The 14,473-nt window shown below is 38.0% G+C and overlaps 1 protein-coding gene across 1 annotated transcript in view; it reads right to left on the bottom strand.

Moving 5' to 3' along the window:
* Window positions 1-8,366, bottom strand: part of LOC148756419 (ankyrin repeat domain-containing protein 26-like) — a 43,485-nt gene extending 35,119 nt beyond the window's left edge. The window contains exons 1-3 of the mRNA XM_088788965.1: window positions 8,021-8,366; window positions 4,419-4,533; window positions 4,083-4,256 (exon numbers count right to left, since the gene is read on the bottom strand). Coding sequence (XP_088645091.1) covers window positions 4,083-4,256; window positions 4,419-4,533; window positions 8,021-8,271 — 540 coding nt within the window. The 5' untranslated portion in view covers window positions 8,272-8,366. The remainder of the gene's footprint in view (window positions 1-4,082; window positions 4,257-4,418; window positions 4,534-8,020) is intronic.
* Between the last annotated feature and the right edge of the window lie 6,107 nt (window positions 8,367-14,473).

The raw sequence follows: 14,473 nt of genomic DNA, 5'->3' as shown, positions 1-14,473 counted from the left end.
ACGCAAAATATAAATCAGAAATAAAATATCATGGCTTCTCAGTTAACGTTTTAATACTGATCTACATGGATTATTTTTAGCATAACGAAAGCGACTAAACCACTTGCATGTTTAAGGAACTATGTTGAGGAGGAAGGTGGAATACTGTCTGGAATATGCGTAACATCTACAATTATACCCATAAGACTTAAAGACATTTCAATGGGTATGATTATTTATAGGACGTATAATGAAAAAGACGGTCTTTTTAATTTATTTTTATTTTTTTAAAGAAAAACAACTTAGGAATTCCAGCTTGAAAAACTCACTATCATTCTAAGGAGATTAATATAAAATACATATAATAAACCAATATAGAATGTCTTGAAAATCTTGAAATGTTTATCAAAATATTCTGTAAAAGAGGAATCGCACACTCCAGTGCTTCCGGAGGCAAAGAAGGTGACCCAAATAAGTGAAGAACCCCGGTGGGGACAGCAGCACACTAGAGAACACATGTCTCATAAAGAGGCACAGCCTCGCCACAGGACACCCAACTGTAGTCGGGAGTCAAGGGGACCAGGCTGGATTCTTTAAGAGAAGCTTGACATCCTTATTTCTTCATGAGTCTCCAAAACTTTCCATGTTGACTCAACATACGTAGGGAAAGTAAATATCTAGGAGCCACAATTAGTCTATAGCCATTTGGCATTTCATATTTGCTGTTTCCAAATGCTTGTGTCTAATGCGAATATTTGCACGTAAAATCTTTCCGGTTTTTAGTATCATATGCTTCATTAAAAAATGGGGCCCCAACATGCAATACAAGTGTCACTGAGACTCATACCCACTTCAAGAATTTTTCCAACTCTTATTCAAAGCACTATCTATTTTTATTTACTTTTTATAGATTGTTAATCCAATGGATAATTACACTATAGGACTCCTGACACTACATTAGTAACACTTCCCATCTGTATTAGTACTAACTTCATGGGATTTGATCTTTAAACCTACCATCGTGATTATGCCATGGTTGTATGAATGTCACAGACATACTGAGAGAGTTTATCACACACTTTGGATCATTGCAGCATCATTTACGGTGGCCAAGGAATGGAAACAACCGAACTGTCCTTCAACAGATGACTGGATAAAGAAGATGTAGTATGTATACACAATGGAATATTACTCTACCATGGAAAAATGAAATGCTGCCATTTGGGGCAACACAGATCAGATAGATCATGAGATTATTATGCTATGTGACATAAATGAGACAAAAAAAAGTCGGGACCATATGATTTCACTCATTTGTGAGATATGAAACTGAAAGCAACAGATGAACAAGACAAAGAACCAAAACTCATAGACACAGACAACAGTTTCGTGGTTACCAGAGGGTGAGGTGGGACAGTGGATAGTAGAGGAGGGTTCGGGGATAGTAGTAGAGTCAAATATATGGTGAAGGCAGGAGAACTGACTCTGGGTGGTGAACACATAATATGACATATAGATGACGCATTATAAAAATGTACACTTGAAACCTATTTAAATACAATAACCATTGTCATCCCAACAAATTTAATTAAAAAACAAAGAAAACTGGAGATTTACAGAACAACAGGCAAAAAAGTAGGTTCACAATTTCCTATTACTGCAGGAAAACCCTGCTTGCAGTAAGCATTTGTTGATCTCACAACCTGAGCACAAACAAACATGCAAAATTCTTAAAGGGCCCGATTCAACGCATCAGGGGACCACCCATCAGCAAATTTCTCAAGAATCCCTGAGCACCAGTGAATGACTGATGGCTGAAAGGGAAAACGTGTTCTTCTTTAAGCCAGTAGATACTGCCATTGATATTTCCTTCCACTTCTCGAGCCCAGAGGTACAGACAGTTCAAAAGTCAGGCGAAGAGTGTTGGGAAGGAGAGAGCCGAAGGAAAATCACCTCTCATACACCACCTCTTCCAGAGATTTCTTAAGTATTTGAGATCTGCGATTTGATATGCTGCACTAGTAGTTCTTAACCAAGAGTTGTATCAGAATCTCAGGGAAGTCTTTCTAAATGACACATGTCCAGGCCTTATTAGCTTTACTCAGTCAAAACCTTCAGGGAAGAGCCTAGCTTGTAAGTGGCTGTAAATGTTTTGAAAGTTCCTAGGGTGGGTGTGGTTCGCCAGCACAAGTCTAGCCGAGAACTCGTCCAGTAGACGATCACTTCGGTCTCTTCTCTCGCCTATGTCGCCAATTTCCTCTGACATTGAGGATTAGGCCAAATAAAAGTGGAAGAGGCATGTCACTTATGAAAACCACACTTAATTTCCTGGGTAGGAGTGGCAACGGGATTAATAAACTCAAAATGCAACTTGATTTCCTTATTGCTAAACTCCTTACTTCTCATGGGACGTCTAGACTTCACAGCAGAGTTTAGACTCTTACCGAGGAGGCTCTTCCTGCCAGAACAGGATGATACGTCACTTAATTATCTGTCCTTCCCTCGTTTCCCACTTAATTGCCACCTGTTCACTGCAATCTGGTGGATTCGGAGCCTTCCTCGTTGTGGTCTCAGGGAAGTTTACAACTCACTGACTCTCTCTCCCAAAGTAAGGATTGTTATCCCCCAACACTTAAGAGGACCTTGACTGAGCATATAAACTGAAGGAAAACTAAAATAAAAAAACAACAACCTCATTTTATTAATTAAATTAATTGGGGTGACATTGGTTAGTAAAATTATGTTGGTTGCAAGTGTCATTTCTATAATACATCATCTGTGTATTGTATTGTGTGTTCACTATCAGAGTCAGTTCTCCTTCCATCACCATATATTTGACCCCCTTTTCTCTCTTCTTCCGACCCCTCCCCCCTTTACCCTCCGGTAAATATTGTACAGTTGTCTATGTCCATGAGTTTTTGAAAAACCTCTTCTTGTTATTTCCCCTCAAAAGTCAAATTTCCAAATTGCCCTGCATATTTCGGATTGTTATTTCCTTTCCATTTCCTTTTTCCCTCTTAGGCTTTGGCCAATGAGAGCTAAATCGCTTTATATAAATCACTTGTTTATAAATAGCAACTTGTCAACAGCAGGAAGATTTCTATGACATTGTAAAATGCCTTTGCTTGTTGGAGTTTTAAGGTAATGCCGATTTCAAAGACAAATTTTGCTTTCCTGCATTGTTTTGCCTTAATTGGAAAACAACTCGAACGTGAAAAAAACACTTAAAAAAGGAAGTGTTGCCTGTAACCAGTTGTGTTTTCACAACTAATTTGTCGTAAGTGCATAAAGGAGAGCTGTACCCTCTACTGCTACTTTAGAGGTATCATCATGTAAAGTGAAATTTCAGAAAATTAAGTTCCAACTGTTTGCATTCAGGGAACGCTTGAGCTTCCAAAGATGTAAAATTGACTTTTCCTGTGTCAACCAAGGGCGTTCCTGCTGGGTGGCAGTGGCCAGACGTGATGTATGTCCAGGAACAAAAAGGGGTGAACGCGTCCCCATCACCTGCTCCCTCTGTACACCTACAACCCGCCCAGCGTCTCCACGAGGCTGAGCAAGAGCCCCACTCCGAGGTGGAGACCCCAAGGGGGCCGTGGCTGGCAGAGTGGCTACGAGCACAGGCGCATGCCCTTGCTGGATGTCCAGACGTGACTGGCCCTCTTGCCCCAATCTTCAGAACCCCCGAGGCCTGGGCTGCTCAGGGCCTGTGTCCTGCTGCTTCCCCTCCCCACCTGCACACCCCCAGCTCCCCAGCGGGACCCAGGTTCCACTCCTCCACCCACCCACCCCCAGGAGCACCCATCTCCTAGGCCCTGCCCTGCAGCAGCCACCCCCACATACTTCCCTTCCCCCAGGCCTTCAGTCCTTGGTGGGCTCTGAGCCTGGCACCCACTCCTATGCAGTAACAGGACTGTTACAGGACAGAGCTGGGCCCTTTCTGTGGGCACCCCATTTCCCCTGCCTGACTTGGCTTTGGACTTGATTCTATGGCGACAGGGCCCGATGTACAGCATGCAGTATATATCGACTAGAAATAAAATGCTTGTGGCTGAAACACATGTATTACAAGTATTGTGTAAATACAGTCTGTGGATCTATACCTCATTGGTTGCTTCCATATCTGCCTGGTATTGCAGCAGCTGTTCAGCTATCGCAGTGTTGTGCCCCATGGCCGCGTAGTGGAGAGCCGTGTTGCTACGGAAGTCCTTCATATTTGGGTCCGCTCCATGTTTTAGTAGGATTGTTGCACACTGCTCTTCCTGGCACTCCACGGCCTGTCAGGATTACGTCATTAAATAAACGGTAAATTTGGGGAATTCAAAGTAAGCATTCCACAAGTTTCCACCATTTGTTATAGTTAATTAAGATACATTCATTCTTATTCTAAATACTGAAATCAAATCCATCTCCTGTTGACAGAGCAGGCTACCACATACCTTCATTAGAGCCGTCCTGTTTTTGTTGTCACCGAAATTCATCTGGCATTTTTTCTCTGCTAGAAGAGTCACCACTTCCGGATGGCCAAAGGCGCAGGCCAAATGGAGAGCAGTCCTGTAAGGGTGAGAGGACATTTAGGACATTACAGGGCACTGTCTCAAACATGCAGTTCTGCACGCAATTGTAAACATGACGCACTACTCCAATGCCTTCAAACCCAACATGGAGTTTTCTTCTGCACAAAGGACAATATTCACGAGCTCTTGTTACTCGCCACACTAATGAAAGAGCAGCCTGTGTGACTACAGAGAGCATGACGTGGGGAATCAGCTCAACTCGGGTTTGCTCCTAATTGAACTACCACTTATTAGCTGTCCCTTAGCCTTTGTGTGCCTCCCTTTCCTCATCAACAAAAGGGGCATAAAAACAGTAGTTAACATCACAGGACACTGTTGTTGGCTTAAATGGGAATCTATGCAAAGTGTTTACTTAGCTTCCTAGCACAAAACACACAGCTCAATAACTGTTTGGTAATATTATCAGAACTATTACCATCACTACTACTTTACAAGACAACATTTCAATGAAGTAAAATGATATCATTCTACCCACTTTGCAGCCATATTTTAAGGAGTAAGAAAGAACACTGCACTGCACTGGTTCTAAGATGCTTCTTTTTTCATATTTTAACACCTCTCACCCTGGAAGGTAATGTATAGTTCAGAACGCCTTGAAAGTATAGTTGGCAGCATTTAAATAATTTCTTACTGGTACTTACGAGAACGGGCATCCTACCTCCCGTGGTGCCCGACGTGAAGTGAAATAATGGAAACACACCAGACCTTCCGCAGTTCTCGTCATAAGTTGGCATCTAAGTAAATGTTCATTCTTAAGAACCTCATGGGGAAAGAGGACTAAAATCACAAAGTAATTCTTGTTTTGATTTTCAAGAAACTTGAAGCCAAAGGAGACTCAGGATTCAAGTGACTAGGGATGGCTCATTTCATTGACTGTTTAGATTCATAGATTATATGAAAATCGGATGATTTCCAATGATCAATATTCATATTTAATACTATTGTACACTAGCTAAACAGCAAGTTTAGTCACTGTTCACAATGTCCTAACTGTAGAAATCCTTTTGTTTGAAATGAGGGAGGAAAAGCTTCAATTGAGATTAGGTACTAATACTTTCATTTACAATTTTTTATTTTGCTCCTTCTAGGCAAGATAAAGTTTTTAAGGATGAAAAGGGCCTGAGAGACAGATTCTGAGAGTCCTGAGTAGACTGTGTCTGCTGCGTCACAGTTATTCAGGGTATATTTGATGAATGAATGGATTGGAAGAATGGATAACTAGAGCTGGAGAGTTCAATATTTTTAAACACAATTTTTATAGTAAAGCGGTACTTCTGCAATAGTAATGATCACTTATATGTGCTATTGTTGATTTCCATAAAGACAGAACCAAAATGATTAATCAAAAATTATTTAATATTATAGGTAATGAAGCTCTATATAATAAAAAAAAAAGTAAGTGTATTTACAACTATACATATATGAACTTCTACAGGCACAGATAAAAAGACTGCCTTTACTTCTGAAGAGGCTAAAAGTTGCCAGAAAATACCAATCGTTAAAAAAACAAAAATAAAATGTAGAAAACAGACATTGTTTTAATCTATTTTAGTTGTTTACAAGATTCTTATTTCTGGGAATAATGAAATATTACCTGGGATTACTTTATTAATAATAAACTGTTACTAGAATTTCTGTATATGTTCAGTGTAGACATCAGATTTTTTAAAAAGGAAAATGTCACAGTACAAATACTCAGATATCAAGTTTGCACATATTTTTGGCTAAAATAACATCACAGTCTGTGTGTGTGTATAATCAAAGGAATGCTTTTCTCCTTTTCCGATCTACCAAAGTACATCTTTGCACGTACACATGTACGTATTTTCCATACCACCTTCAACTGTCTCAGGTAATTCCATCCTACGGATGCACTGCAATTTATTTACGAAATCCGTTGATGTGAGTTCTTCACAATACATTGATATTGTAAGCAGTGCTGAGAAAAACAAATTGTATGTGATTTATCTAATTATTTCATAAAGATATTTTAGTACTTGGAATTGATGGGTAAAGGGAATATACATTTTTAAATGTGGTACTTATCACCAAACTGCCTGTTTGAAAAGTCAGAAGCAACTTAAATTTGAAGCAGCAGTACAAATACCATGGCTCTTCGTTTTCTCACCCTTTGAGGATGGAAAAGGTTTTTCATTTTTCTTTCAACTTTAATTCCTTTATTTTACCTGGGACACTAAATATTGGTCACTGAAAGATACACAGAAAGAACTTGGTCCAATTCAAAATTCGAGTGCTTTTTTTTTGTTGTTTTCAGAGACTTCGCTATAAAACAAAGATACACTTTTTCTCTGATATACGTATGCCGTACATAATTTGGAAGTACATTTTCTTTTAATTTATTATTTTCTGATATACAGAGACTTTTCATTTCTTATATTGCTCAACCAACCTTCTGAACTCTTGCTTTTGAAGTCTTTGCCAACATAAAAAGTCTATAAATAGGCATTTCTGTTTTCTTCTGGTACTTTCCCCATTTCATATATTTATAATTTTTAATCTATAGTACATCTGGAACTTATTTTTGTGGTATGAAAATCTAACGAATTTCCCCCAAATAATTAACAGGTATTTCTCCATCATTCACGAGGAATTCATCTTTTCTACTAACGTGAAATGTCACCACTATCCAGCTCTAGCATCTGACATATATTAGGGTGTTTGGGCATTTTCTGCTATATTCCAATCATTTATCTCTCTTTTCAGCTCTTAGTAAGGAAATTGTGGCAATAGAGCGCCTGTTGACACCTAGAAGGGCAATTCTTTGTCTACTGTACCAAATACAAAATGATCCTTAATTTTATCACTCCAATCAAAGAGACTACATGTGCAGCCCAAAACTTTTAAAACCCTGCGAGTTTAGTCGGCTTATGTAAAACATAACTAGAGGCAGAGCACAGACGGTGAGAAAACAAGTGTTCCTAGACTGACCACAGCATCTGCCACTGGAAGCTTCCCTTCTAAGGCCCCTCAATAGACACCACACATACCTGGGTGTGCACTGATGTAAAACGGACACTGGGTTTTAGCTGAACTTTTAGCCCACAAGTTGCTCTATTATGGGAATTCGTTTTCTCATTATGCACTTTTCTATAGTATTTAACAATATGGTCTCAAACTGTGCACATCAAAACTAAAATGCTGTATATACTTCTTTTCATCTCTATTATTGATATTTAGTTACATTTCTTTAAAATTGTCAGTAAAGTGCTTTATAAGGGGAATTATGAGTGACGGGTCCTTGAGATTTTGTTCCTGGTGCTCACAAAGTCGGCCTGGGCAGTGGCCCCCAGGTAAGGTCCCACCCGCGAGGGAACCCAGCACAGCCCTGGGTGACAGGAGGGCTGAGCTCCACCTGGATGAGCCGGGCGGGTGAGCCCCTCTCCCAGGTCCCCCCAGCCTCCTCCGGGCCCGCCCGTGGCCACTGGCCTCGCAGTCCTTCTCACCTCTTCTTCCTGTCTCTGTCATTCAATCTGTCTGGATGGAGCGAGAGAAGCCTCTGCACTTCTGATACGTCGCCCCTGTAGGCAGCTTTGTGGATTTCTTGGAGGTCTCTGCCTCGGATGCGGCACCTGGACTCCAAGGAGATGCCATCTCCAGTCTCAGGCTGCCGGCCAACATCACCGCTCTGTGGTCTCTTTCTGAAAACCGAGCGGGACCTGACCTTCGGAGGCCCGAAGCCAAAAAGCTTCTTCATGGCCAAGCCTAAGGGCTTCAGAACCTCCTCGGCACTTCTCACGCTTTTTTTCTCCCGAGCCCAACCAACAGCAGACTCTAGAGCAACCAACTCCCTGTCGCCACAATATCCCAGCAGCGAGGTAGGCAGTTTGGAATCTCTCAGCCCAGAATGGCTGTAACCAAGCAACGGTGCACGGGTCAGAGGCTGACGTCATTGTGCATGCGCACAGAAGCCTGGTGGCCAAGGTCAGGGGCACCCAGAGCTCACGTGCAAGGCCCAGGCGTCGCAAGTTTCAGAGATTGCTCGTGGGCAGCGCTGAGTTCCATTCAGACCTTGGTGGGCGTTGGCCCAGTCTTTTGCTGGGTCGTATGAGCAAAACGTAATAGGAAAATTCGTTTCCTGAATTAAGAAAGCAGACATGTAACAGGCAGAGAACTTGGGGGAAGCAAAAAAACAAAAAACAAAAAAAAACTTTACCCTAAATCTGAAATCTATTAATTTCGATGTATAAAATAGAAAAGTATTTAAAAGCTTGATTCCCAGAGATAGCTCTTTTGCATTTTGAAATGTTTTATTTTCAACCTCAGTATCTATCACCTTAGATCAAATAAGCTACTTAAAAAATTGGAGTATACTTCGTACTTATCCACTTTTTGAATAAGGCCTGTGAAACTAGAAATCTCTCTTTTCAGTATATATGTTAAGAGAGAAAGGATATTTGCTCCTTTTGCTTCAGGATTTCACCAATTTCTTCAGTCTTGAATGGCCAGAAAAGATCCACCTTTCCAATCCTTTAGTGGGTACTATAGTCATTTGTCAATTTATGACAACTGGACCAGTATTATAGCCGATCTTTGATTTTCAAACACTTTTTTAAAAACCCACCTTAAATTTGTCACTTAAATCCTTCTATTGTCTTTCCAAAGGCGAGTTTGCATTAGGTTAATGTGTACAATGATTTTGCCAATATTTGAGTATTTAATCATCTTTTTGTCCTTATAAAACTGAGTGGGAAATATAAAAATGAATTTACCAATACCCAGAAGCATAGATCATACAGACATAATACAATTATTAAACTTAGACATGATTAGACATTCTAAGAAACATCCTTACGTCAAGTGAAACAAATTAAAGAAAATATGTAAATCATTAGAAATAAGTCATGGAAGATTATAGCTAAAAATTGAGGATAAACCAGTAATAGCTTTGACAACTTTCTTAGGATGAAAGCCTTACATTATAACACGTTAAGGCTACTATTAAGTTTTTGTGCTTTTAAGTTGCATATACATTTGAACCTAAAATGCTATGAACTAGTAATCACTTCTCCTTAATCACTACGTAAGTTTGACAGCTAGTGGAAAAAGTATCTACTATTTTTCTAATCTACCATTTCAGAAGGAAAGAGTCCAATTTTAGCTGTTGCATTTTGCTGAGTTTTCAGAAATAGATTCCAGCAGAGAAAGACTGTTTCTGATGCTCGGGAGAATATTTTGGCCCTTTGTCACAAGCACTGAGTGCAAGTTTTCGGTAGTGCTTCTATACATCATGTACCTCCTAAGTAGTGTACATAGCTGTTTCCAAGTGCAGACATTTTTCCATCTTTGAAATTTAGCAAGTTACGATTCTACATGACAAAATATTTCACTCTAGATGAAGAGTATTTTTCAGATTTTATACGTTATGCTTGAATGGAGTATTATTTTCCTTGTACTTCCAATGTGCATTATTATGCAAAAGCTCAACTTACATTTTCTTTCAATCTGGGGCTTTGCTATGCATTCTTTTAGAGGTGTATTTTGATGAACTAAAGTTTGTAAAGTTTTGAAATCCCGTTTTTCTCCTCTTTCTCCTCCTTCTCCATCTTCTCCTCCTCTTCCCCTTCGTTCTCCATTTTTGGTTAGAGCTCTCTGTGTCTTCTCTAAGAAAATTTTGCCTTTTCCAAGATTACAAAAAAATTCATCCCTGTGCTGTTCTCTAAATAGATACCGTGTTTCCCTGAAAATAAGACCTAGCTGGACAATCAGTTGTAATGCGTCATTAGGAGCAAAAATTAATATAAGACCCAGTCTTATGTTACTGTAATGTAAGACAGGGTCTTATATAACATAATGTAATATACTATAATACCCAGTCTTATATCAATTTTTGCTCCAAAACATGCAATAGAGCTGGTTGTCCGGCTATGTCTAATTTTGGGTGAAACACGGTAGTTTTGTTTTTCCATTTGATCCATAAACTTGTGTTTGTCAGGAAGTATGCCAAGAGATTCATTTTCTTTCCATAATAGTTGTCTGGTTTTTCCAGCATCATTAGTAAAAAGACTATCCTTTCCCTAATTAATTTGGATTAACTTGGCACCTCTGTCAAAGAATCAGTTGACAATTTATGTGTGGCTTTTTTCTGATCATTGATCTTATTATCTGTACTAAAGCCAATACCACACTGCCTTGATTATTAAAGCTGTACAGTAATTCTTGAAATTAGGTGGTGTAAGTTGTCCAACATTTTTCTTGTTTTTCAAATTGTTTTTGCTATTCTAGTTTCTTTAGATTTAAATATTCATTTTAGAATCACCTGTCAATTTATCCAAAAAGAGAGAGTGACAGAGAGAGAGAGAGAAGGACTTCTGGGATCATGACTAGTTTATGGTGAATCTACAGATCAATTTGGAAAATAGGTATTTTAGCAATATGGATTCTTCCATCTGTGAACAGAGTCTATGTGTGTATTGATTTATGTCCTTAATTGGTCTCAAGAATATCTTATAGATTTAGGCATATTTACTTCCAAGTATTGTTTATTTTTATGGCATTTTGAATAATACTAATTTTAAATTTCTTTCCCATGTTATTCTAATTCATAAAAATGCAATTGATTTTGGTAAACTTAACTTATATAGGGTAACTTGATTACGTTCATTTATTACTTCTTGCAGATTTTAGTAGTATATCTATACAACTGTGGGAAGGGCACGTAAAAGCCATTTTATTTCTTCTGACATAAAATGATATAATCATTTTATATAATCTTTATTCTCCTGATATAATCTTTATTTCTTACTTGTCATATTATATTGGTTGAAAACATCCAGAAAAACGTGGGAAAACATACTAAGTGCAGGATCCCTGCCTTGTTCCCAACTCTGTGGGAAACATCAAGTATAATAATTACCTGGAGGCATTTCATAGCGGTTTCTATCAGGTTGTGAAAGATCCTCTCTACTCTGAGTAAGCCGAGATGCTCTATCGTGAATAGATACTGAATTGTGTCATACAATGTTCATCCATCTTTTAAGATTATCATGCCATTTCTTACTTTAATATAAGTCTCTTTATGTTGAATGACTTCTTAACATGACACCAACGTTGCATTCCTAGGCTGACTCACATTTGATCATGTCTTATGATTATTTTCAATATTGCTCTGTTCTGTGACTATTTTGTCAATATTTGTTCCAGTGATCATGGGAGATATGGGTCTGCACTTCCATTTACTTGTAACATCTTTCTCAAGTTTTCATATCAGGGTTCTGTTGCCTTCAGGAAATGAGCTGGTCAATAATCCTCCTCTTCTATTTTCTGAAATTTATGACGTATAACTAATATCATTTCTTCATTTTCCCCTTCAATATTTTCAGAATTCACCAGTGAAGTCATTGGGGCCTTCAGTTTTTCTGGGAAGGCTTTGTATTTCAAATTCATTTTCTTTAACAAATGTAAGACCATTCAGATGTCGTGTTTCTTACTGCATCAGTCTAGGTATGTCTTATCTTACAAGGAATTTACCCATATTCATAAGTGGCCATTAATTATTTCCTTAGCATCATTTTAAAGCTCCCAGTGATGTCTCCTGTGCAATTCTTGATATTGATCATGTGTATCACATCCTTTTATGTCTTGCTCAAGGGATTACTGATGACATCATATTCTTCCAAGAACCAAGTTTTTGCTTTCTGAATTTTCTTTATGCTTTCTCCATTCACTAATTCATTGATTTCTTCTCTTTATTGCTTCTTGTTTTCTACTTGGACTTTAATTTTCTTTCCATTTTCAAGCTTTTTAATGTGGTAGTTCAAGCCATGGATTTAAATATTTATTCTTTTCTCTGAAAGCCTTTAATGTTATACATTTTGTTTTAAATGCAGTTTTAATGATACCCAGAAATTTTCATACAATGTATGTTCATTACCATTCATTTCAAAATAAGTTCCTATTTGCCTTGTGATTTCTTTTTTGACTAGGGATCAAACAATGGCTTTATTTCCTCTTTCTTTTTAAAGACTACTTTAACTGGGCATAGAATTCTATGTTGACATGGTTATTTTCTTTCAGCACTTTGAAAATGTCATTCCATCGTCTTCTTGATGTAATGCTTGGATTAGAATTCAGCCTTCCCTGTTACATAGTTCTTCTCTATAAAATCTGCCCTTTTTATTTCTCTCTCTCCTTTTTGAGATTTCTTTTCTTTATGATTGGTTTTCAGGAATTTGACTATGAGGTGGTTGTGTATGATGTGTTTTCTGTTCAGCCCTCTAAGGTTCCCTTTGAGCTGTTGAACCTGTTTGTGATTTTCCATCATATTTGAAAATATTTTAACCTTTATTTCTTCAAATATGTTCTTGCCACGTTGTGTCTCTCCTCACTTTCCGGTGCTCCAACTTGTTATTTTTAGTTGGTTTATAAAATGGCAATATTCTTCAAGTTTGTATTTTATCATTAATGAATTTGAATTTATTGACACCTTTAATTGACACTTCTCTGTAGCCCATATTTTATTGAAAAAAAATGCTGTTTCTACCTATGTGAGATTCCTGGTAAGCTCAGGGAAATTCTACTATGTGGAGCTTATTATTTATGATTTCATGTGTGAAAATGTTTAAATATTTCAGTCCAAATATTTTTGTCATCATTGTCATTATTTCATTGACATTGTCATTCTTAGACAAATATTTTATGCCATAAAACTCAGCAAACAAGTTGTTTCTATTTCTGATTATCTTGAATGTTTTGCCAAACCAAATGGAGATATTGCAAAATAACAGGTGTTTTCTATTTCATTCCATTCAATACAAATGCAAATTCATCCCCAGGAAGCTCATCAAAAAATTCTTCTCAAAAGGGAGGAAATTACAAAACACAGTTATAACATTTCAAACTTAAACCAGATACACCGAGCTCTCTGTGTTTAATTCACATCTTTCCTCGCTTTGGTAGTAACAAATTCCATGGCTTCCTATTTATCCACTCTGTTTTTAATAATTCCAATTTGCTAAAGGCTTCAAAACTTTCAGTTTCCAAGGTGTTCCCTTCATCGAACGCTTTGATTGAAGATTCACAAATGGTTTTGAAGAGATTGCAGCAAAAATGAATAGAAGACTCACTCACAAGCTACTTCAATACTACTGTAAGGCACTAGATTGGTTTTCAAAGTAGTTCTTCAAAGAACTACTTGTAAAATCTGGCTCATGCCCGACAGCCAAGAGGAAAAGTTCATACAGTCATGCTTCTAAATCAACCTCAGCTTAAGCACCAAATGTTTGTTGTGCACTTTCTTTAGGTATTTTATTTGTTCATCAAACTCCTTCTTCATGTATTCTGCAGATAACATCTTTGGTTCTCCATTCGTATTGACAAATGATGCCTATTTTGGATGGTACAGGTCATTAATAAATTTCCTATGCAATCGGTAACTCTGTTACCTTCAGCCAGAACTGGTTTTCTACTGTTGTCCTGGTATACAACTCTAATTTAAATTTGTCCTAGATGTCTTCTTTGAAGTGCATTATTATGATTAATAGGTGAATAATAAGAAGCTTTGGCTGGTTTGATATAAATCTGCTTTTTACTTTCAGATTCTGCCAAGTTCTGGACTGTGGATGTGAATGACACAGGTGCACTGAACAGAATTCTCACTTGAATATGTGGTTAACTCTGAAGATCACCCGCTGATAAACCACCTCCATTCCAGGTCCTTTACAGACGCTAGGTTACTAACAATTCCCTTTCATTGGCAGTGGGCAGAACACTCACTAAATAAAATGAAGTGTGCTCAGACACGAGTGGTTAGAGACACCTATCTCTTCATTGGACTTTTTATTGGTGAAGCCATGCCAACCACTTTAATAAATAAGCCCCAAGATTTTAGTGGTTTATCACAATGGAAGTGTATTTCTCCTTCATGTAACAGTCACTGAAGATGTGACTGGTCACTGAGC

Source organism: Rhinolophus sinicus, chromosome 12 (assembly GCF_057876585.1).
Source record: "Rhinolophus sinicus isolate RSI-liver-muscle chromosome 12, RSI-T2T, whole genome shotgun sequence".
Taxonomy (NCBI): Eukaryota; Metazoa; Chordata; class Mammalia; order Chiroptera; family Rhinolophidae; genus Rhinolophus; species Rhinolophus sinicus.
Note: the sequence above shows the minus strand (reverse complement) of the source record. Positions and strands in the feature narration are given on the sequence as shown.